Source organism: Ochlerotatus camptorhynchus, unplaced genomic scaffold (genome assembly GCF_037179485.1).
Source record: "Ochlerotatus camptorhynchus isolate MF236.1 unplaced genomic scaffold, CSIRO-AGI_Acam_v1.1 ptg000082l, whole genome shotgun sequence".
NCBI lineage: Eukaryota > Metazoa > Arthropoda > Insecta > Diptera > Culicidae > Ochlerotatus > Ochlerotatus camptorhynchus.
In genome coordinates, this window is record NW_027040572.1 from 3,687,846 (window position 1) to 3,713,895 (window position 26,050).

Here is a 26,050-nt window from a genome sequence, read left to right on the forward strand (position 1 = left end):
ATCGCCACAGAATACTCACATGGCCTTGGATGGCGGCACTGACGAAGAGGGCAAGCGTATCGGGCCAGGGTAGCAATCTGTACTGCTCCCACCACCTTTTCACCACCAGACTCACATAGAAGCCTAGCACGAACGAAAGTGGCACTGTTTCGCGCTGCTGTCCGCAGTAATTTCGTATCCTTTCGAATACTCTGGAAGAGAAAGAGGCGGTAGTTAGCGAAGGCAGGGCAAGTTGCGACTTACGATATGCTTTGTCATGATCAATTAGATGAAATGATTCGAGGTGAGTGAGCACGAATATCAAATTAGTTTATGATTAGCTTGATTGCAAAGCTAACATGCGGATCTGTTTACAACGGTTAGCACTCTTAGGTCATTCGTGACTTATCTGGGATGAGATTTGAACTTGTGACTTTGGCGTGAGAGGTATGAATATAAAATCACTACGCAGGGGCCGTCCAGTGATGGATGAAGGTTTATTTAGAGATTATTTTTAGAGACTTACCTTCTACCTTCTTCGTTTAAACCATACCGGTAGGTCAGGTTTAGTGTGTAGTAAACGCAAAGATATGCTAGCAGCTCTCGCCAAATTGCTTTGTATACACTGCCGCGCCATCTGAAAATAAAGAAAATTAAACATTCATTAAGTCATTGGTTAAGCAATATCTATAAGTGAAGTAAGTACTGTTTTGTAGGCTCAGTCTTCCATTGCGCCAATTTCCCTTACTTAAATTTCCTCTAATCTTAATTTGGAGATAATGTTTCAGCAGAATTACGATCACAAGCACATGGCAAAGAAAACACTTATTTTTTTCTGTTCTTGTCGAAATGGCAACCTCAGAGCCCCAATTTGAACCCAATCGAAACCCTTTGAACTATCCTGGATAATTGAATGGAGAAAACCGGTGTCACAAACAAGTAAACATATTTTACAGCACTAAAAAAGGTCTGGGACGATTTGGATTCTCAGCACCTCAAAAACTTGGTGGAAAGCATGCCAAAGCGGTTGCAGTTGGTCATCGAAGCGAAGGGAGATCACATTGACTAGGGTAGAGTGCTACTTCGTCGTAATCGCCCATTTCCGTTCTATCGATCAGAAAAGATCAGTAATATCAATGATTTCCCCGTGCAAAAATCAATAATAGGTTTGTTCCGATGCGTTAGTTCAATACCTACAACACAAATACTATTAGAGCGCATTATATGAATATTTACGCTCATTGTTCTCAAAACAAAAGAAGCGCTCCCAGCGAATCCCCTTTTCTACGTTTATCCGTAGGACGAAGACAATCTAATGGCATTTCAATCAAAGTTGCAAATACTCATTTCAGCTAAAATAATGTTTTTCGGAATAATGAAACCAAAAGATGGTATGATGGCATGTTTTACTTGTAACTTACAAGAAGAGGTTACAAAGTATGCGTTTGAAACATAAAACCTGTAAATTTTGCTTTCTATGAGTCACAATCAGCGATTTTCTGATCGCTGAGTGAGTGAGTGAGTGAGTGAGTGAGTGAGTTTGTGAAAAATCGCTGATTGTGACTCTCATGAAATGAAATAAACAGGTTTAATATGTCAAACACATTCTTTGCAACCTCTTCTTGTATCCTACCAATTCAAAATTTGATCATGGCATCTAATTATTTCATAATTTAGAAAAACATTGTTTTAGCTGAAATGAGTATTTACAACCTTGATTTCAATGCGTTAGGACGGAATTGAAGCTCGTAGGACGAATTTAGAATCAAGAAACGGTATTAGATTTTAAACAATATCTCAACAATTTATGACTCTTTATCAAATCCAACGGTACATATGGAGAGGTGAATAAATTTAGAAGGCATCTTTGACAGAAATATTCAATTTTTCGTTTTAAACCGTTCAAAAAAGAGAGGTAAAACGCGGGTTGTACTTAGTAGGACGGAAATAAGATCAAACCCCCTATTAGTCATTTGCTTTGGATTAGATTTTTTTGATTATTTTATCAATCAAAAGATGGATCTTTCATTATGCCATAGCAATTAAATTTCTTTTTAACATAAAACTTATTTATTTGAAATTTTGCCACAAAAAAAAAATCATTAATACCAGGCAGGCAAAATTGACAAATTTTATAGGATATAAAACAAAATGACAGAAAAGTTATAAGTTTTGTTCAAATGTTTACATTTTTGTGAGTGGATGATTTTTTGTGCTGGTCACTGTAGATGATCCTGAAGAGACTTGTATTTGAATCTTGAGGAGGATACCAGATGAAATTAAATGAGAATTCGAAGATATTTATAAGGGGGTCCCGGGATAATTTTTAATTGATCACGCACGGGCAGGACCTTTTCCTACGTTATGTTTTGAAAATAAAATACACGACCGATTATTTGGCCGTCCTGCTATGGCGGAGGCATACAAACTATTGACTTTTTATTTGTTATCGTCTATCATTGAATACAGCCGCAAGTAAGTATATCATCAAAACAACTCAAGATCCAGAAATAAAAACCGATGGCGCTGCAGAATAATGAGGTAACTTCTACAATGTACTGTAATTTGTACAATAATACTCATATTACTCATATTACTTTAAACAATCGTCACGTTGGTCATAGCTTGTTATGATTGCCTGAACAATGCGTAAAGAGCAAATCGAAACATTGAACGTCGCGTTATAGTGGAATTTAATCAAGGCCTAAATACTTTTTCGTAGCCTTTTGTTGTCGGATTTGAAAGATCGTCGGTTGCAGTGGCTTGCTTACTGAGCAGAAAAACGTGGTCCCAGGTCCTTTCATATTAAAAATGTATGGTAAGATCGCTTGTTTATCGTGTATTATGCTAAACCTTTCGTTGTCGTCGGTGCCGGGTTTGAATAGTTATAACAACTTGAGTAACGGTATGATGTGATATAAGGGGCTCGGTGGCCTTAGAGCAACCATTTTTGCTTACTGAGCAGAACATCCTGAGTCTAATCTCAAGCCCATCCACATCAAGATTCGTCAATCGTTTTATTTGTTAATATGACTACATGGTAATAACAGCAACTCGATGATTAAAAAGGAGCTCGTTTGCATAGTAGCAAACGTTTTTGCTAACTGAGCAGAAGACCGTGGGTTCAATCCCAAGCTCCTTCGTGTTATACGATCGTTAGGAAATCAATTCAGCTTATCGTTTACCGAAACGAACCCTGCTGAAAACCCAACCCTCTTACCCAACATCCCTGTGATTCCTCGTGGAAGTGCAGAGGACTCCTCGGTTTCCATCAAAGCGAGTTTCATGTCAACACATTCCTACCCATTCCTTTCTTGACCTGCGTTCAGGCGCGGCTGGCGCAGGTATTGCTAAATTTGAGATCACCAGTTTTTACACATTGAGGATGATTGCTAGTCCCAAGCATCGTCTATTGGTTCTCTGTGTAATTACAGCTGGTCCAGCAATAACAGAGTAGCAACCGTGGGCGGTCAATCATGCTCATGCATGCATGCTTATGCTCGTCTATCATTGAATACAATACTAAACAGTAAAGAACAAGATTATAACACAGAGAACAGACGTTGAGACTCGAACTAAATTTCTGTAAAAACTTGTGTAAAGATTCCTATTTGACTATGGCGCCACCAACGCTGACTTCCCCACTTAAAAAACCCTCTTTGAAAACATGATGACGCTGGTGTATCACAACTTACACTAGACACTAAGTGCCGGTAGCGCCGAGTCGTTATTTTTAACCGAAAATGTATCGATACTAGCGCCAAATTGGTCGAAAGTGGAAAGTCTACAGAGGAAATCAGGAGATGCTAGCGCTACGTAACGGTGACGTTCCCATTTATCGTTACACAAGTTTTTGGTGGAAGTTAGACGTCTGTTCTCTGTGATTATGGACACTGTATATACAAGTAATGACATCTGTGTGTGGATGGATACCTCGATGGATACATTTTTAGTGTGTATGGTAGTTGCACATATATTCGACGTGTGCCCAAACACTAATGATTACTGAAGAATATTCAGAAAATAATATCAAGGAAGTTTCGAAAAATATTAGATGGATATATTAGGAGAATAATTAAAAACATGAAGTTAAATGAAATTCTTTGCAATTTTTCATTAAAATTCAGATGAAAAAAAAAATGGATTTCTGAGGACAAATCCAGATGATTTGAGGAGCTTTTGGAGTTGAATAAATGTGAAGAATTTCAAAGGAATGTAATCAGTGGCGTCGTGTAACCTCACTTTTTACCGGTGCACCAACTTTTAAAACCTGATATCTTACAATATGTGCATCCAAATTGATTGCAAAATTCACATAATCTTCTAGTTGTACTGATATTTATTTATTGCAAGCAATATTTTGAAATTCATTTATGTTTTAGAGGTGGTGCACAGGTAGATTAAGGTTAAAGTACAGAGAACAGACGATGAGGCTTGAGTTAAATTTCTGTAAAAACTTGTGCAAAGATTCCTATTCGACTTAAGCGCCGCCAACGCCGATTTCCCCACCTAAAAACCCTCTTTGACAACATTATGGTGCTGCATAACTTACTCTAGACACTAAGTGCCGGTAGCGCCGAGTGGTCATTTTTAACCGAAAATGTATCGATACTAGCGCCAAATTGGTAGAAAGAGGAAAATTTATGGAGGAAATCAGGAGATGCTAGCGTTACATAACGGCGACGTTCCCACTTATCGTTACACAAGTTTCTGGTGAAAGTTGAACGCCTGTTCTCTGTGGTTAAAGCGACGCCACGGAATGCAAATATTGAAATAAAGTCTGGTCCACTTCATTTGTTCTACAGCAGCACCTCTAGTTTACACCAATTTAGGAAAATCCCACTGTCAGGATCATGAATCGAGCATTTACGAAGTGCTCAAAAACACCCAAGCTATTTTATTATGTAAGAAAGAGTCATTTTCGAGATGATGGGACCCGAATCAGCTTCTGTTTTAATATAAAAAGTTTCTGCAGACTATAAAAGGCGCATTCCAGCCTGTAAACATAAGCTATCATTCTTAGCTTAGCTTAGCTTAGCTTAGTCTGACTGCACGTATCGATAGTTGCACTCCGTGATTGATCTGAACCAGTGAAATTGTACAAAGAATCAACTGAATGGAGCTTGGGAGTAACCTGCCATTCTCAGTGTACATGTTCCAGTGACTCCTACCTTTAAAGATCAATAACGTCACCGGCCACGTCCTTGCAATCAGGTGGGAGAGGGAAGGAATGTTAGTGTGTGACTTTTGTTGTTTTGGGACCGTGTTTACCTCTGCATCCCACAAAAGTCACAGGAAGGAGGTTTTGTTAGTGGGTTAGGTTCGTTGGATCAGGATTCACCTTGATAAGTGATGCGATCTTTTGTTTTGTGTAGTTATTTATAAGTGTTTTCGATTTATGCTCTAAACAGCCGGCTGTCTAGAGATGTAGATCATTATTAGATGTGTGTATACCGATTTAAACCAACAATAAGGATACTGTTGGGGCCACTCACAAAGTGTGATGATGGTTTATTTTATTTTATCAATGACCAAAATAATTAATTATAAGCGGTTTGAACCGATTTAAACCAACAGCAAGGATGCTGTTGGGGCCCTTCACAAAGTGTGATGGTGGTTTACTTGATTGAATATAAAATAATTATTAGAACCGATTTGACCCGATTTAGACCAACAGCAAGGATACTGTTGGGGCCACTCACAAAGTGTGATGGTGGTTTATTTAGTTCGGAAGAAAATGAATATGTATACTTCTTTTTTTTTATATAATAGAACGAATTTGTACTGATTCAAAGAAAAAGCAAGGGTTCTATTGGGGCAACTCACGAAGTGCGATGGTGGTTTATACTATAAGGGCATAAAACAAAATCAAGAGCCATTTCGGTTTCCATAGCTTCCTAGACACTCGGCCGCAAAATAATCTTATCCGACGGAAACGTCTCGATCATCGCGCGATTTACCGTATTGATTCAAATTCCGAACAGTGCGTTAAAATCATCCTTTGAAAAACACCTTTTTTACCTAAAATATTGCTGATCCGCTCAGAATGTATTTAAACTCACGACTTATCATAATATGGACATCCTAAAAGAAAAATTTTCAAAATCCGTCCCTTACAAAAACACAAGTGCTCAGAATTTGAGCGTGTTCGTAATATGAATCAGAACGGTACAAACTGTAAAAATACCATTATACAATACATACTGGTATAACGTATGCCCCATTCACATTCACTCATGCATTTTGGGTTCATTCACACTCTTAGTCATAGAATAAAATTCATTCAACGTTCATTCATAATTTTTTTGTTCTGTCTCCACACACACTAATACAGCTTTGTGTTTATTCCTCCTCCAAACCCCCCACGCCTCATTTATCATTGAGAAAAAAGGCAGCAAGATCTACAAGATATTCCCTGCAATCATCACGTGGTAAAACTACTTACTCCCTCGTTAAAATTTAAGTCGAAATTATATTAAAAAAAAGTGTTTCATTAAGAACAGTGCCCATAATACTCCCAAAACGATCTCTGAGGTATGAAATCCTTAAATATATTATAGATTATGTTAATATAGGTATATTCGCAACGAACCATGTATTTTTAGGTTACAACCATGGATTTTTTGACTGACAATAAGGGCGATTTTTAAATATGTAAATAAATAAAAGAGAGAAAAAAAGAAATAGTACTCCTGTAGATTTTCCGGAAAATCCGCAAAAACACGAGTGACACCCACCCAAACTCGAGCAGAATACCACCCATTCCCGAGCAAATCCACCCTCACAGCTCCCGAGCAAACCGCATCCAAACTCGAGTTGATTATTATTATTATTTTGTCCGATTTTATATTCACCACAAAGCGCTATCAAAAACTACGCTAGGTGGCAGCTCAATATGCGAAACTTTTCATTTCGTGCGGTTGTTGTCATAGGTTCAAAAGGGTACAACCGCTTTCGTCAACCATCTCCCGGGAACAAAAGCTCACACCTGCAAACCGCCGATATCATCAGATAGAGGAATGTTTCCTCTATCAGCTGGCACCGGTAATCTACAGGAGTGAACCTCTATCTGCGAAAAAGCGGCAGCCAGTCACTGTCCACAAATATGAGATTGCATGGTTGAGTTGTCTATGTCTGTTAAAAAAAATGTGATGCTTATGATAGTAAGGTTTCGCAACGAAAAATGCAGGCGTTAAAATATCAAAGCTTTTTTTAGAAAAGCTCTGTCAAGTACATTGAAATATTTCAATAATTCCTTGTGTTATTTTAACGTTACCTACGAATACTGATTTTCTTATTAGAATGAAAAAAGGCTGCGTGGATTGTCCATTTCACAATTAAATATATGTATAAACCCGGTACTTATCCTGATTATCCTCCAAACTGTATTTCTAACTTCCTTTCGGAATCGCCTAGAAATCCAGATCTGCAAGGCAAGCAAACAGCCACTCCAGATTTTGTTATCCTGCAGCTTTCGATTTCAAGCGTTACGATGCAGAAAAAGAGCAAAACACTAGCAAACGCCATTTTATGTTGTTAAATCACCCGAACAAATGTTTACACTTTTTAGGTTTTCTTCATCAGTAGGCAAAACAATGACTCTGGATTATTATTCCTTAAACCATAAACTAGTTTTTACGCTATTTCACGACTATAAAATAGTAGAAAAACACTAGAAAATGACTAAAACTTGAGGAGCCTAATTTATTTAGATTATCAATTCGGCATGGTTGCCAGATCCTCCTGTAAACATAAGCTATCATTCTTAAGCATTTAGTCTTAAGTTATCCGTGAATAAAACCTTATCCAACAGTGTAATTAGTTCGTATTTTCCGTTGCTGTGCCCGAACAAATAAACAGTGGAAGAGTCCAGTTTAACGTTTCCTGAACAGCATCCGCAAAAAACAGACAATAATTCACAACACTGACTCAACAAACTTTGAATTTGCGTCAACAGTAGGATTTGGAATGTTTTGACAACGATTTGTTTTGAAAGTACACGTGTTTCAGTGGTGAAAGTTTCGTCTCGATACGTACAGTATTAAAAAAGTTGTAATAAAGTCTGTTCCAGTTAGTATTTGGCCACTTCTTTTTAATTACTGTAGCGCCTCTAGTTGACAGCGTTTTCAGGATTCATACACTTGAAAAGTTATCGAAGATGGAACGGGACAGACGTGAACAAATTCTGCACACTCACGTGCAAAATCCAACGTGGTCAGGAGGAATGATTGCAAAGGCTCTCAAATTTCCAAAATTGACTGTAAATACCGTGCTTAAACGTTACCGGGAAACACTAACGTTGAATCGTGCAAAACAAAACAAACTTAGAAAGGGGAACATAAGACCGAAAACTAAGAGCGAAGGTCATAAGGGCAGTCCAAAAGAATCCTGGGATCTCCGGTCGTGATTTTTCGAAAAGGTTCAGTGCGGCACACAGTACAGTTCGGCGAATCTGTATGCAAGAAGGTTTTCGGTCGTACCATGCAAACATCTCAACAGGACGCTGAAACAAAACCTGGTTGCCAAAAACCGTGCAAGGAAGCTGTACGAGCAAGTTCTGACCAAGTATAACGGATGTATTTTGAAGGACGATGGAACTAACGTAAAAATGGAATTTGGACAAATCCTGGGTCAAAAATTTTACCTTGATAAACGTAAGGGAGATGCTCCGGATAAATTCAAATTTGTCTTGCAGATAAATTCGCTCGCAAGGCATCTGCAGTTGCGGAAAGAAAACAAAGGTTTTCATCACTGGAGCGACTATGAATGGACAACGTTTCAAGGAGGAGTGTCTCTAGAACATAATTTTCCCGTTCATTCAATCACACGAAGGTCCGGTAAAGCTCTCGCCTGATTTTGCAAGCTGTCATTACAGCCGCGATGTCATAGGATCAGTGCGCAAAACAGTCAGGTTCATTGAGTCATTTTGATATGAATATGAACTGCCATCTGCCTCATCATTCACTGCCTCGTGAGAGTCTGAATGATTGAGAGGTACAGCCGAGCACCCAGTCAGTAGCTCAGTCAACACGTTTATTTTACCGTGATGGTACCCAATATTTGTTTTGAATGACTGAGCGTACATGTCCTATAGACTTCTCTGACGTTTGTGAAATGCACAAGTATTAGTGCAGAACTCGGGGTAAATTATAAGTATTAGTGCAAGAAAACCTTTGAATTTACCCAAAGTTCTGCACTAATACTTGTGCAATTCCTAAACGTCAGAGAAGTCTATGGAAAAATGACTCAATTACATGCTGCGTGAGCGAAGGCAAGCGGAGTGCGTCGTCTGCTCGTGAGTGCCTGAATGTTTTTGTTGGCTCTTTCATTGCCTCGTCCTTTACCGTTTTGTACAAATGGTCTGCACAGAGCAATGGATTGAATAGTGCATTTAACCGGTGGAAACTAACGATTTTAAATTGGCTCACTACTTGACTAGCCTATTGGTCCCAAGCAAATCGATTAACGTACCCCATTCTAGTCGAAATTCTAGTACTACACTATGTTTGTTTTGATTCGCTATGAAAGTTTGACAGATAAAATGAGGGGTTCGTGGATTTTCCTATGTTTTGAGGGGTGCGTCGATTAGCTTGGGACGAAGAGAGTACCAGAGCTGAGCCAAAAAGTTGAGCTCGATTCTTCGGGACCTTCTGGTCTTAGAGTTACCTCTATGGTACTACCATAGAGGTAACTCTAAGACCACTGGGTCCCGAAGAAAATCATTATTATTTTTGGCTCACTCAGTACCAGAACAACGGTCCCAAGCAGTCCCAAGCTATTTCACTCACCCCTGCATGTTCTGCATGAATCCACACACCCCTGATGTTATCTGTCAAACTTTCATAGCGAATCAAAACAAACATAGTGTAGTAATAGAATTTCAACTAGAATAGGGTACGTTAATCGTTTGCTTGGGACCAATAGGCTACTAAAGTGGTGAGCCAATTTAAAATCGTTAGATTCGTATTGATTGTTGGTACTACTGTGCAAGACATGATGAGAGGTATTCCGCGAAATGTTCAAAAATTCATCCGAAAAGCTGACGATTTTTTTTATATTTTAAAGCTAAATAAAAATCCTACAAAATGATACCTTTAGCGTTTTTGTACTTTATTTTCCCTTGAAGAAATGACCTATTTTGTGCAGCCAAATACTAAATGTTACAGACTTTAGATGAAAGCAAGGTACCTTCCATTCATTTTGACTAAAGAATTTTGATGATATTTTGCATGTGTAAATAACAAGAAAAAATTAATTAAAAATTAATTAACTTTGACAGAGTGACAATGAGCGATTTTCTGATCGCTTCTTCGCGAAGAGTGAAGAGCGAAGAGTGGGTGAGGGTGAGATAAATAACAAAATCGCTTATTGCGACTCTCATGTAACGAAGTTGGCAGGTATTATGTGTCAAACACAAACTTCATAATCTTTTCTTGTTGCTTACACAAACTTTTTTTTCCATAATATCTTATTATTCCATAATTAGTAGGTTTTTCTCTAGCCAGACTGAATGGAAGACGAGAAAAGAAAATTGATCTTACTCACCCACGTCGAAAACACGACGTGGTCAATTCGAAATATCGCGATAAAGGTGAAAATTGCTGATTTCAGCCAGGTTTCCGGACAAAAGTTTTATCTGGCCACAGCACGGGGTGATGTCCCCAGCAAATTCAAGTTTGTTTTGCCGATAATTTCGCCCGGAAACGGATGATACAGTTGCACCACAAACGAATTGACAGACGACTAACTGGCGAAGAAATCAATTAAAATAATGTGATAGCCACCAGATGGGATAGTATTTTTGTTTTTATTTGAACAAAGTTGATTTTGTGTGCAATGATCTTTGACAGTGCGCAAAGAGTGTATCATCTTGTCATTTTTTGTATGCATGTCAGTTTTAAGTAGAGTGAAAGAGATAGAACCAAAACATTCTAGTATATTTGGTGAAAATGCTAGTACATTCCAGTGGTAGTATTGCCATGGGGTACACTGAAAAATTGCAATAGCATTCTTTTTTTTTTCCTTATTAGAGGTTTGAACAGATTTTTCCCCTTTACTTTACTAAAACCTATGGTTATTATTAGTTAGGTAGGTTCCGACTCTACACATTGTAGTTTCATTTTTATACCTGTGATCTTGACATTTTAATACTGATGAAGACTGCACATTGTAGTCGAAATACGTATCTGTCATGGATACCACAATTATTTTAGTGGAATTAAATGGAAGATAACCTTTTTTTTGCTGCTTTATTTAAGCATTCCGCTAACAACCCAATTTCATTACTTCATTTGCAATAGCACGTTCGTCACCAAAGTTTTCGAGCCGTGTCTGTCACTTTGTATGTGGTTGCACCACGACAATATAAAGTGTATTTCGTCGACAAAGAGTCGAAGCAAAGAGAATCTGTCGTTGTTACTCACTTCAGATGTGAAAAAAATATATCGACTTATTTTTTCCCCATGATTTGTTCTCCGTACTGAGTACCAATGCTACCGACGCCAGGGAGGCGTGATCAGTGATTTTATGCCTCAGAAAATCCCGACGGCGCCAACTTGGATTGAACCCAGGCCCTTTGGAGTGTGAGGTATTCACGCATACCACTACACCGCCGGCGCAGCTATATCGACTTATAAACAAATAATATATGCCTGGTCACAAATCTTTAGCATTCGAATCCCATGCAAATCCACAGGTGCCAAAGATGAAACCTGAGACACAGTTGTCCATATAATTTAAGCTTCTATTTAAAATTATGACAAGCTTTCAACATACCGTAAGTCCAGTTTGAGCTGGTTTAAAACATAGTTTCAAGCGTTGTTGATTCATCTCCTAACACAAATCAACTTGTTAATAATGATCATTCAATGTCCACTTCTACCGATTGGGAATCCCCCAAAAACCTGCTGCCGATCTGTGTATGACTGATGACAGTGTTTATTTTAACAGAAATGTGTTTTGAACACAGTTGTGCATTGTAGTGGTTCCTCAATTGTTCGAAACCCCGAAGTTGTTAACCGTAACATTGAGAAGCTTCCTTGGAATTTTGTTTGTTGCATCATTTTACCAATCATGTCAGGTGAGCCCATCCGAAGCAACCACAGTGCAGAGCTCTATGCGATTTATTGATATATACCGTGTACATGTGAATTGCCAAGAAATCAATTATTTATGACAAGGACATTCAAGGTTAAATGATCGTTCAAATTTATAGATTTCAAAGATGATGAATGTGAATCGTGACATCAAAGGCTACTGGATGCTGCGAGCACTGTTCGGTCTATTTTATAATTAATATGTAGATCAACAAACGCGTCACATTTTAACCGATCCTGTAAGTTTCAACCGAGGAGGTGTTAACAAACTTGTTAAACCTGGTCAAGCAACTGAAGGGCATCTCCAACCGATACTCTACAATTAGCCAATCCAGTCAACTATTTATTCTGCCCGGAAGAGAACAATCGAACAATGATCGATTGAAAATGGGTGGAAAAATTCTAGAACGGCGGCGGCTACAAACAACCTGACCGCTTCCCCTTCGCCAATCGCCATTGGTTATTCGATTGGTCTATAGAATAGCTATATAGAATGACGGCACAGCAGCTGGTAAGTCTGGAATTTTCGAGCATTTGAAATTGTACACCTCTAAAACCCCCATTGCTACAAATTGTGTGGCGAGATAAAAAATACCTACACCTCCTCGCCTTTCCCATAGAGGAGCGACTGTTTTGCACGAAATGGCAATTAAAAATAATCAACTTAAACTTAAGGTGCATGGTTGCTGCTCGTTGTTGGTGGGTAAGCTTTGTTGCAAGGCCCATTCTGATGGAATAATATTTGCATCGATAAGAGAAGAATTGTCAGGGTCTGTGGCTAAAATACTGAACTGAAATGAATATTTTGTTTGAATAACATGTTTATAGAAAAGTATTTTTTTGAAAAATTCAATCGTTGAATAATATTACATCACTACTGATGTGCTAACATAGCTGCCACCTGTCTTGATATTTGACATTTAATTCATTGCACTATTCCCAACTAGCGGAGCTAGTATATAATCAATGAGAAGTAATGCCTAATGAAACGATCATAAATGTGAAATGTCAGTGCGCGATTACGCGATAATAGGCAGGCATCATCCAATTTGTTGACGGGAGCTCTTGTGTTTTGCCCCAGCACTTCATCACCTGTCATCGTCATCAGTTTGCTAGAGACTTCTAGTTTCTTCACCAGACAATATAGCAGGCTTCCTCCATCATAGATTAGTAAGGGTGTTAGTTTAGTAGTTTTACAAACAATTTGCTAATTTATTTGCTAATTGCATTGTCGGCAATTGTTAGCGAAGAGCAGCTTGTAGTCTGACAAAGGGAACTAGTGGTCGCTATTCACTATAGTGGTAGGCAGTGGTATTGAAATACCAGGTAAAGTTATATCGTACAACCCTTTACAAGGCGGAGGAAACTAAACGTAGAATCAAATTGTACAGTAATAACAATTTAAGGTTACATGGTGTAATGCACTAACATAATTCTATTTTATATTTTTTTATGTTTCAGACCATGCTGAGAATCAATTCATATATCTTAGTGTTTGTGGATTGATTAACCATAATGAAATACATTTATGACTATTTTTTTTTCTTTGATTTGTTTTCCGTCGATCTTGTTTTCCGTGCTGAGTACCAATGCTACCGACGCCAGGGAGGCAGCCCCACACCTGGACCCTACCTATCGACCCATCAACTCATGAACCGGGGACCAACGGCTTTACTTCCCTTCCGAAGGAAAGCGCGCCTCAGAACATCCCGGTGGCGCCGACTGGGATTGAACCCCTATCACGCTTACCACTACACCACCGGCGCCGCTATTTATGACTATTGATGTTAGCAAACTTCAAAGTTTATTCTCAAATATGGTTAAGGAGTGCTGTGAATAACGGTCGAAACCCCATGCAGCGTTGCCAGATATACCGATTAATCGATATTTATACCAATTTCCAAACTTGACACCTAAAAACAGGTAAAGTCCTCAGAATACCGATTTTTGAGATTTCATACCGTTTAACCGATTTTTTATAATCGATATAATTGTAACAAATAACAGTATCTACAGCCAAGATAATTCAAGTATAATTGCAAGCTATATAGAGGTTTTATAGCATTCTACAAATCTAAATCATGGTCTTCAGAACCCTCATAAAACCAAAATTGTTACTTAGGAAGAGTCCACAGTTCAGGCAAAAGCAACTACTCGCTCTCCTTGAATGACCGGCTACTCGCGCAGAACCATCGAGTCAGCCTTATAAAACGCGTCCACTGATTCGTTATAAAAGCAGTTGCGGAGAAATTTTCTAGGCAAGCGTTGTTATTAACAAAGCCTTTCATCCTCACAATCGACATCATGCTCTCTTGCCGTGCGGATCTATTTACTTTTTGCTGAAAGAAGTGTTACTGCTACCTAAAGCTACAACAAATTTAAACAGCACTTTTCAGTGCTGCACATTTTCTACTCTGTTAGATTCCTATTCTTCTTCGATCCTTGTTTGGATTCTACCCGCATGCTTGGCATACACAGTTTTTGGTCACCAACTGCTCATTTGCTAATAACTTTGCACATAGTTGACGAAACATAGTTTTTTTGAAACAGTAGATAGAATAGAGTTTAAGCTTCATAGATACGTGAAACAGGTAGATTTTAATTCTAGTAATAAACGGTATTTGTTTTTGCGTTGTAAAAATGAAGTGAGAAGTGCTCGCTGCACATCTCGGACTTTAAGTGTAAACATTCATTGGTGTTGATTCAAATGTTAAGATTTACCTACTCTTTGCATATATATTGTAAACTATGATCCTAATCTATCAATTATTAAAAAAAAAAACAAATTTCAACAACTGAGTGAAAAGTTATTAACTAATGAGCAGTTGGTGTGTAATCCTTCTTGGATATAGATTTGGAAAATTTCCTTCCATCCTTTGGATTCTTATGGTAATCTGCTTTGAAGTCGATTTGGGAAAATTTTCTACGCAAAGAAAAGCGTAATATCTTGATCCTCCTTCTGATGAAATTTATTTGAATAATCAATTTGATAAGCTTGATTCTGGATCGATGTGAAACCACTTCTTCTACCGCAGCCTCCAAGATACCGACCGCCAAGACTCGAAAGGCAGATCTTCTAAGTCGTCACATTCTGCAACAGTGACATCGGAATATGCGTGTGACTTTTGTTTTGGTCAGCACCAGAATTTCAAATGCCCGACTTTCCAAAGGATGACTGTAGACCAGCGTTAAGACAAGCTAAAAGCGGTGAATCTGTGCTTCAATTGCCTGAGAAAGGGCCACCGTAGTGCAGCGTATCCATGCAATAAATCCTGCGGAAAGTGTGCCAGAAAGCACTACACTCTAGTTTATTTCGAGCAACGGGGGAAAACCTGAAGTGAGAACAAGTGAGGTGCCTAAGCCAGCCGAAGTAGATACAGTACCAGCAGTGGAGAATGCGTCCTGTTCCAGCTTGTTTCGTTCGCCAAGCAAGCAGGTGTTCCTAATGACAGCGATGGTCATTCTTCGCTCTAAAAGCGGCCACACCCACCAGGTTGGAGCGGTGCTGGATTCTGCATTGCAGATCAATTTGCTATCGGAATCTGTTAGACGTTCCCTCAGACTTTATTGATCTGACGAAATTTGTGGTTACTCCTGCAATGGTCATCTCTGCTGCAAAAAAGTTGAAAAGTTCGCTATCTTCAGGTCCCGACAGTATCCCATCGGTTTTGTTCAGTCGCTGGTGTAGCTGATTTAGCTGCACCACTCTCTGCCATCTTCACCCGGTCACTGGATGATGGAAGCAGTCACTTATGTTTCCCGTCTTCAAATATGGTGATAGGAGAAACGTCAGTAACTATCGAGGAATAACGAGCTTATGAGCTGCGTCGATGCTGTTTGAAATAATCGTGAAAATTTATGCCTGGAAGGTTGGTCACCACGAATTTATTAAGCTTTACCAATACTTGCATAACTTCTATGGAGGGCAAGGCTCAAGTCGATGTCATCTATACCAATTTGAAGGCGGTATTCGACAAAATCGATCACAACGTACTGTTGGCAAAACTGTCACGTCTTAGATCATCCTGTGTTCATTGCTCAAAACAACCGCTACTGTTCGATTATCGCATGAACAGTACTTCCCTTCAAAGGGTTGAAGAAATTACTGATCTCGGAGTTTTGCTGGATCCGAAATTGACGTTCAAGTCTCATTACACTTCGATAATTTCCAATGCAAATCGACAGCTTGGCTTGTTTCGAACGTTCTCGAACAAAGCCAAACTTGGTATAAATATGGGACCCCTAAACCGAGAATGTTCAATAAACCAATCCCACCACAATTCTCTAAACAGGACTGATAGGATTAGGAACTGTAATTAATAATAATTGAAATTTCAAAAGAACTAAACTTTAAAAGAAGCATCTGTGTCGCTTGATAAGTCATACATGTAAACCACATAAATACAAGAAATAAAGATCATTTTAAGTTAAGTTAAACGAGGATGTTCAGAATAAAATTGGCAGTCAATCAGTTAAAAGCAAATAATTAAAGTCGGTATCCGGTGGTGAACCTTGTGCTATCCGTATTTATCCAGTCCATCTATATCGTCATTGTGTTCACGGCCGAATATAAAACAATTTCTGAGGTTGACTTTTGACTAGAGTTCAAACATAATTTTGAGAATAACTTCAAAGGGATCAAATACCCAGGTAAGTTTCAAAGGAATTCTAAGGAGGATTCCGTGGAATTTTGGGAATTCTAAAGTAAATTTCAAGCTATTACGAGAAGAGTTTCTGTTAATATTAAAAATAATGTCATCTGAGCATAATTCCTGTAGTTCTGGGATTTATACCATAGGAATTTTAATAACAATTGCATGGTGATTTTGATTTGAAACTTTAAAAATCATATTCCGGCCATTTTATTCAGGTTAAATCATATTCCGGTCATATTCAGAGGTGAAATATCAATTTGCAATATTGTTGAGAAATTAAAATAAGACAAATAACTGATGGCAATTATGCAGCAAAGGAGCAAGTCATTGTTTTGGTAAAAAATTACTCTGCTTCATAAATTTATTCAGATAATCTGCCTTTTAAATGCTACCGTATATTGAGGTTAATTGATTTTACCGGGTTTATCCCGGTTTTCGCGGCTACTTTTTAAAATTCCGGTTATTTCCTGGTTTTCCCAATTTTTTTTTTGGCTCGCTGGCCTTCCTGTCACTTGTAAACTGCCGATAAAAGGATTTATTATAACAGAATTCATCCCAAGCAACATATCTGGTTTAATTATAATCTTCAGTCCATTCTACGTCTTACAAACCTCTTCAAAACCATGATAAGAATAAAAATGTTAGTTGGGATAAGTTAGCTTATGAAACATAAAAATAGTAATATAAAATGTAGAAGACCGGAGTCGAATCCTGAGCGTTCAGATTATTGACTCCGTGATTTTCTTCCACGTCTTTCAATGCTTGACATTTCAATAAGTTAATGGTGTATAAGCACCACTCGTTGTGCCTCATGTATTACGATAGTCATTCATACGTCTTGCCTTGTTGAAATTGATCAACATCTATGGAAACATTGTAGATAAAGTCGTTCTACGAAACTTTGTCTAAGACGTAAATTTTCAATCTCTCAAGTGGACGAAGTTATAGGGTGAAAATCGAGTACTAACGGGTACCCCTTTAAAAACCCTTTTTACCATAACTTTTTAGTTTGAATTTTTCAATTTTTTAAAGGTTTTACAAAGTTGTAAGTGCTCTAAAAATGAACATTTTTGGTCGATTAAGGAGATCGCTATCCCTTCATGTAAAGGATTTACATACGTATTTATAATTTTTTAACATCAACTTTAAATGGGTTTATCTTAGAGTGTGTTGTAGCTTCGACAAAGTTGTTTGGTATGGTATTCTCAATCTAAGTACGAGTTTTGGTGAAATTTGAGCAATATTTGGGTTTTTGGTAAGCAAATGAATAGGATCGTTCCGTTTCCCATACAAAATTTAAAATTCTCCCGCAAATCGAGATTATAACCAAATTTGTTCAAATTTTGCCCAGTTGTTGGGGACCTGAATAAGCCTGAATAAAAAGTTAGTGTATATCCTCCTTAAGCAACAAATTTAACCACCGCAATAAAGTATTTAAAAATTGAAGAAGTATTCTAGAAGATATCAAAATGGTTCACTCAATAGTTTCGTCGCAAATGGCCATGTCCCTCTTTTTTTATTTCGTCCCACTGTGCATTGGCATTGAGAACAACATTTAGTCTAACGTCATGTGGAAATTTTTTTGGTTTAGATGAATATTTTGAGGTTTTAGACAGTACAATAACTGGTAAACTTCCCCTATATACATTTGTTGAAACCTTAAGGATTTCACCAACACGAACTACCGTTGTTGACACTATGACAAACTAAAACAACACATCCCATCAAACTGTACTTTCTATGTAAATGAGCAAGCAGTTAACATTGAATTTCATATCATTTAACACATTCTCGCTAATAATAGTTATAGGTGACACATCTAGTGGTTTTGGAAAACCGACTCAGTACAAAGCTCCCAGAGTATCTCGTTCGCCGTCAAAGTGTCAACAGCCCAAATCAGACGATTCACTTGCGTGTACCTTCCGGATGCCACAACTCCAAGTGTAATCGGACCAGTTCCAGTGATGATGATGATGTCTCCGAATACGAAACAAAAAAACTCGGCTGACTGCAGCATCAGCCGGGCGTCCTTCGAATCGACATATGTGTATTATACTCTTTCAGAGCCTCCCGGTGAAACCTTTCTGAATGTCAAGTTCGATTGGAAACGTTGAACCTGTTGTTCTTTGGCCAAGTCGAAAAACATGTTTCCTCGCAGGTACGATGGCAGTCAGTCAGTCAGTGATGTTGTAGGTACTGTCCATATAGACCACCGAAAGGAACCACGCTTTCGAAAAGCTAAGCACTTATAAGTAGCCGGCGAGTCGACACATGCGACGCATCGATCGCTGAATGTAAACTGTACGAATGAACGGGTGCTCTACCGTGGAACAGGTTTCAATTGCGTGTTTCACCCATTTGGTATTTGATGTCAAATCCAGCACAGATTACGATTTGTTTACGTTATTATCGGTCGGAAGTTTGATTGACTTTTGTTTCCTACTTAGAAACCAATTTAATGACGTCATATATAATTTTAGAGGATTTAAAAGCTGGTTTGAGGTAACTCTCAAATAAATATTAAATTCTCCAGTGGGTATTGATCGAACGTTAAATTCATATTATGATATCTAACGAGCTTCACATTTGTCACACTATTATCACCCATCAATTGCAGCTGCGGTAGCGGTTTCAATGCACGCTATAAAATGGTAGCGTGCCACAAATCAGTTGAGTGGCATGCAAACGATCGCAACCGGCAGTGCATGAATGCATGCAAACAACACTTTCAGGAGATTGGTGTTGGTATTGGGGTTCAATAACGATGATTTTTTTTTTCTTCATTTCGTTGCTACTGTCGTGCTTCAGTCACGTAACAACATCCAGACGGTAGTAGTAGGTGTAGGTCCCATGGCGATTATAGGAGACAGTTTGCAATTAATATGAACTGCTGCATAAATTTGCAATTCATAAATTTGATCATCTGCCGGGTGTTGTTGTGTACTGATGCCTCCCCAGGGAGATCTCTCCTGTATGAATGGGGTCCAGTTGGAACAATAGGCCGAAAGATTAAACAGCAATTTATAACTACACGATTCAAATTGATGTCTTTAATTATGAACTGTTTCGTATAGGAATAAGTTTCTGCTAGTTAGTGAGTTAAGATTTTCTAAGAGCAGAGATACATATGAGCTTAATATTAGATAAAGTCTATAATAGAAGGTTGCTTTTAGTTTTAATTACCAAATGAGCATAAATCTGATGATGTGTACAATTTACGTAGCTTTAAACTCGTCTTTCTTGGCTAAGTCGGTAAAGGCGCAGCTATACAGCAAAGTAATGTTGGAGACGGCAAAGTTAAAGTCCCCGTCCAATCTAGGAATTTGATAGGTAGAAAATTTGTTCACCATCCTTGGGCATATGTAGAGTATCATTGACACAAGCTGCACATAACCGTCACAAAAAGTTGCAGCAACTTGATTGTGACTAAAATAAGTCACATAGAATTTACCTCAACCAATTTGTAACAAGTGTGCTACTTCCACTGGAGCCGGTGGAGTAGTGGTAAGCGGGATTGTCTCTCACTTCAAAAGACCTGGGTTCAATTCCAAATAGAGGTAACTCTAGACCAGAAGGTCCCAAAGAAACGAGCTCAACTTTTTGGCTCAGATCTGGTACTATCTTCGGTCCCAAGCTAATCGATTCACCCCTCGAAACATAGGAAAATCCACTAACCCCTCATTTTATCTGTCAAACTTTCATAGCGAATCAAAACAAACATAGTGTAGTACTGGAATTTATACTAGAATGAGGTACGTTAGTCGATTTGCTTGGGACCAATAGGCTAGTCAAGTAGTGAGCCAATTTAAAATCGTTAGTTTCGTATTGATTGTTGGTATTACCAAGCCGGAGGCGGCGGCTTCGATTCCTGGTCCGGTCGAGGGAATCTTTCGGGTTGGGTTGGAAATTTTCTCGACTTCCCTGTGCATATAGAGTATCATTGTGCTTGCTACACAATATACTAATTCATACATTGGTATTGGCATCGAAAGCTCTCAATTAATAACTGTGGAAGTGAATTTAGAACACTAAGTTGAGAGCATGCAAAAAGCTAATATGCACTAAGCAATAAGCTTGAAATGCGAATGAGAAGTTAAGACATAACCGTTTATTGTTGTGTTTGTCGTATTAGATGCTAGATAAAAGCTTCTTTTATCGATCTGTGTGCTGAAAATACCTGGGAATGTCTTTACATGGCCGTGGGGATACAAAGAGAAAGTCGACGAAGAGAATCTGTCAATGTTACTTAGGACCTAATGCAATCTTCAGCTTGACCTTTTAAATAACAAATTATGGTACTCTGGCATAAAAAAAATCGTTGAGGATCCATCAGTTATTATAATAACACAATTATTTATTAGCTCATTATGCGTAGAATGCTTTTTGGGTATTATTTTAGGTATTTTACCTCTTATTTCAGGCTCGTCAATACCAAATTCAGGTTACCTGTCCAATAAACCAAAAGTTCCGCATTCAACGATAAAACTCACTTCCAAGTTCAATAAGGTTAAAAAAAATCCCACAGAACCTTCAAGTTCCATAAAGTTCGAATAAAGATCTGACAGAACTTTCAAGTTCCATAAAGTTCAATTAAAGTTCCAACAGAACTTTAAAGTTCAATAAAGTTTAAATAAAGTTTCGACAGAACTTTCAACTTCCATAAAGTTCAAATAAAGTACCGACAGTACTTTCTTCGAAAGCAACAAAAAGTTCTGTATTCAACGATAAAACCCACTTTCAAGTTCCATAAAGTGCATATAAAGTTTCAATTCAACTTTCTGGCTACTTTAGAAGCTATAGAAAGCACACGAGGAACTTCAGGCTTTTGAAGTTAAAAAAAAGTTCCACAAAGCATCTCTAAGCACTTCTTAGGAACTTCAAGTAAAGCTGAAAACATGGCCACAACAAAGTTCCCAGTGGAACTTCTTAGCAACTTTAAAGTATCTTAAAAGTTCTATGCGGAACTTCTTAACAACTTTAAAGTACCTTAAAAGTTCCCTGTGGAACTTTTTAGTAACTTGAATGTTTCTAAAAAGGTCCGTCGTAGCCCACTTGAAGCAATCCGCACAAGTATTTTTTAGGATAAAAAAAATTAATGTACGTAAATTTGAAATGATCAGTGGCTCAATTAAATCATATTTATTTTTTTAGTTTTGCGGTGCATCAATATTCCATCCAAACATTAAAAAGAAAATTCCTGTATTCGCACCCGTGTATTTGGCATGCAATCTACGAACGCTAACCACTGCGCCACAAGTTTGTTGGAATACAGTGCGGGCAAACACCAATGTAAAATTCATCAAGGTGTTATGTCTCGTATTCAAGGCAGTCAGCTGGCACTGAAAACTCCAACAGTAGGTGGGAAAACAGCTCACTTTAATATATCTCAGATGGCGTAGCGGTTCGTTCTTGGGCCCTCACGCATAAGGACTGGGCTTAATTATTCAAACAGCTCCAATTATACTACTAATGCTGATAAATCAATACACATTAATACCTGCCTTTAGAAATTACATTCATAAAAGTGCGAACTAAATATAGAATTAGTGTAGAGGACAAAAAACCTTTTTTAATTTATTTTCTAAAAAACTCCGTACAAGTTCCACCACAAGCTGCTTAGAATACTCTTCAACTATGGTATCGGAACTTTCAAGTTCTTATAACGACTTAAAAATGAGGCTGTTTAGAATTCTATAGACCACCTTCAACCAAGCTGCTTAAGCCACAAATAGCCTTTTATCAGATCTTCTGGTTAATTGGGTGGTTATGCTTTTATCATACCTGAATTTGGTATTTATAAGTTATTGCCTCCTGCTCGGGTAGGGAAGCAAATCCACGCCACCCGACGATAGGGGCAATAAACCAAGTTTGTGCCGGAATTTTTAAAAAAGCCTATCCGATATTTTTCAATAAATCATTGCACGAAAACGGCTCATCTAATCGAAATGATATCTGGAACAAAGTTGTAGGTAACTGGATTGCTTTTTCAGAAAAAAAAATGCAAATAATCACAAATTTTCTTAAAAAAAAACCGTTTAATATCAAAAAAGTACATTTTTAGGATTTTTAAACTTATGTTTATTAAAAATGATTCCTTTTCAAAAATTGATACAATGAGCTTTTCAAAAAGGAGCAAAATCATAGAACATCAACTATTAGAACAAATTTTGAACTTTTCCCCTATATATTTTTTTTTTATTAAAATTTATGCAGAAAACATATTATTTAATCCAGGAAACCGGTTCCTATGCACAAACTTCATAACGGTTGTTCAATAAAAAATGAGAATGATTTCAATACCGTCCAGCGCTCTTGTGAGAGCATCGTGACTTATTTCCGTCGTACGGCTGATCAGGTCCTCTTCTCCAATATTTATTGACGTTTTTTTTGAAGAATATTTAATAAAAAATACTGAATTCGTTGAATTTTTTTTACTAGCTATATGACTGAAAAAATTCTCATTTTTTATTGAACACCCGTTAAATATTGCGTGAAGAAAAAAATCCTAAATTTTACTAATACCTAGTAGGGTTACGGTATGTAATGTGGGTCTAGTCCTTTCATTCGGCCTATCACGCAAATAAATAATTAATTAAGGAATATTACACAAAAAATAAGGAAAATATTGATCACTGATGATTGATAAATGTGTACCACACACAAATCAATTTATATCACAACATTTCAATACATTTTCAGCTCTCGTAAGTAATAAAACTGGTTGAGAATATCACTCTGTTCGGAGTTTTTAGCCGCCATGACTTCTAAGGTTAAGATGGGAAGGTTGCACTGACGATCATCAAATGGCCTGATTATGGCATTTATTGAATGGAATTACCTGATAATACACACTAGACGTAAAACTCACAGTTACTGTTTGAATATTTTATGTTTATTTTAATTGTTTAACAACGTTTTCACAAGTAAATCATGGACCCAACTTTAGGGACACATTTCTTTTCTATGTTCCTAACTTTGGCCCATGAAATTCATTTGACAGCATATAGCAATAAGAGTAACGTCAACAATGTGGTTTGCATTTGGATGATAAGGAACGAACAGGAAGGGAGATTTTTTCTGCCAAATCTGTATAATGAACATCACAATGTTTTGATTTAGATATTCTGCGGTCGAAAGACGATAAGCGAAATTTTTAATTTTTAATTTTTAACTTGAGTGATTTAATGTAGTTTTCGTAAAATTTTCTCTAAGAAATGTTTTGAGGAATGAAGAGTATTAAGTTAACAGTGATAGTGATAAAAAAAAATACATAAGAAAACGTTACCAAGAGCGTTTTTTTTGAGAATCAAACAGGATAGGACGAAGTTGCATCCATAAATAGACCCAATTTGGGGACAATAGACCGATATTACATACATTTCCCTGGTGAGTTTTTGTCTTAAAAAAAGTAAGTTTTTCAACTTTTTGCGGTTCCTGATAGCAAACGACATGATAAGCATATCTAAGCATACCATTTAGCAGTAGAATATCGTTTGCAGGTAAATTAATTGATGAGTTATGATTAAAAACGTAATCTATGGCTGCATATTAGACCGAGGTTAGGGACGTATACCCTATATGTTTTACGTTTTTGATAAATTTTGAAATTCCCATTTCAGAAAAGTTTGCACTTTTGTTAAGCTTTTTATATGTAAGCTTATCAAAAATGCGAACTTTTCTGAAATGGGAACTTCAAAATTTATCAAAAACGTAAAACAAATACTAGGTATTAGTAAAATTTAGGATTTTTTTCTAAGTTTAAAAATGCTATGTCGTATGCCCAATTTACAAAAAGGTATTATCCCAAATTTTATGGCGACACCTGCCACCAATTGCACATCATTTGTTCATCGATTTCAAATCCGCTTACTATACAATAGTCAATAAGCCGGCGCCGGTGTAGTGGTAAGCGTGACTGCTTTCTCACCCCAGTGGGTTTGGGTTCAATCCCAGCCGAGGTCGGTAGAATTTTTCTGAGGCATAAAAATCTCCGGTCAGGTCTACTTTCGGAAGGGAAGTAAAGCCGTTGGTGACCGCCGAAAATGATACCAGCAGAGAAATTCAAAGACGCATTGTGGCAGGGAATTGTGCCTACTTTGGACTCTGGAGGACGCTCAGGTCGAATAAAATTCGCCGTCGCACGCAGTTTACTATCTATAATACTCTGATTAGATCTGTGGTCCTCTACGGCCACGAGACATGGACTATGCTCGTGGAGGACCAACCCCTTGGTGTTTACGAACGGTTGCGTACCATCTACGGTGGAGTGCAGATGGATGACGGAACGTGGAGGAGCCGAATGAACCACGAATTGCACCAGCTGCTGGGAGAACCATCCATCACCCACATTGCAAAAATTGAGCGTGAAAATGGTTCTCGAAAGCGACCCAACAGGAACAAGAAGAAGCGGCGCGCAGCGGGCAAGGTGGATCGACCAAGTAGAAGGTGACCTGCGGACCCTTCGCAGACTACGAGGCTGGCGACGTGTGGCCATGGATCGAGTATAGTTTTTTTTTTCTGAAAAGGCAACCCAGTTTCCTAAAACTTTGTATCATACGTCATGTCGATTAAATGAGTCATTTTCGTACTGTGACTTATTTAAAAAAAAAATAGGCATAGGCCAAATAAAAAGATAGCCTAGTCAGTAATGGTACAGTGTTACCAAGGTGGAGGTGGCGTGTTCAATTCCTGATCCGCTCAAGAACTTCTTTGGGTTTGGAAATGATCTTGACTTCCATGGACATAAAGTAGGGGACGGCGTGGTAAGAACGCCCGGCGGGGTAAGAGGGACCACAGGCCGTTCTATATGAAATCCTCAAGATTTTTACTAATACTCAATACAGAAGAGATTAACAACATGTGAAGCTAATAGGATTGCCCTGAAGATCTCTAATCTATCTTAAAGTTCACTTATTTACTGATGCTGATAAGAAATTTTCCAAAAGATCTTTATTCCTCCCTGAAGTGTACAGGACTTCTGTGAACTTCTTGGCATTTATGTGAAGTTTCCGAAATTGTTCTTCAGTTCTCTAAGCTTCCCTGAAGTTTTATGAACTGTACTTTAATTTTCGGATCTTTTTGGACTTTCCCAATGTTCTGCTGAAATTAATGAAATTGTCGTAAAATTCTCGCTATTTTCTTGATATTTATGGAACTGTCTTGACATTTTCAGAACTGTCCCGAAGCTCACGTATTTTTCTTAAAGATCTTTAAACTTAAAACTGAAATTTTGGCAACAACTATAAAGTTCTTACATAGCGGGCAGAACTTGTTATTATTTTTCAGTGAATGTAATTTACATTCACTGAAAAATAGTTCTGT

At 37.8% G+C, this 26,050-nt stretch overlaps 2 protein-coding genes across 3 annotated transcripts in view; one reads left to right on the plus strand and one right to left on the minus strand.

Moving 5' to 3' along the window:
- TM9SF3 (transmembrane 9 superfamily protein member 3) overlaps nt 1-26,050 on the plus strand; it is a 236,461-nt gene that overhangs the window by 53,332 nt on the left and 157,079 nt on the right. The gene's annotated exons all lie outside the window — the stretch shown is intronic.
- Nucleotides 1-26,050, minus strand: part of Best2 (bestrophin 2) — a 76,076-nt gene that overhangs the window by 11,611 nt on the left and 38,415 nt on the right. Inside the window, exons 3-4 of the mRNA XM_065217993.1 lie at nt 506-616; nt 20-191 (exon numbers count right to left, since the gene is read on the minus strand). Of these exons, the coding sequence (XP_065074065.1) occupies nt 20-191; nt 506-616 (283 nt within the window). The remainder of the gene's footprint in view (nt 1-19; nt 192-505; nt 617-26,050) is intronic.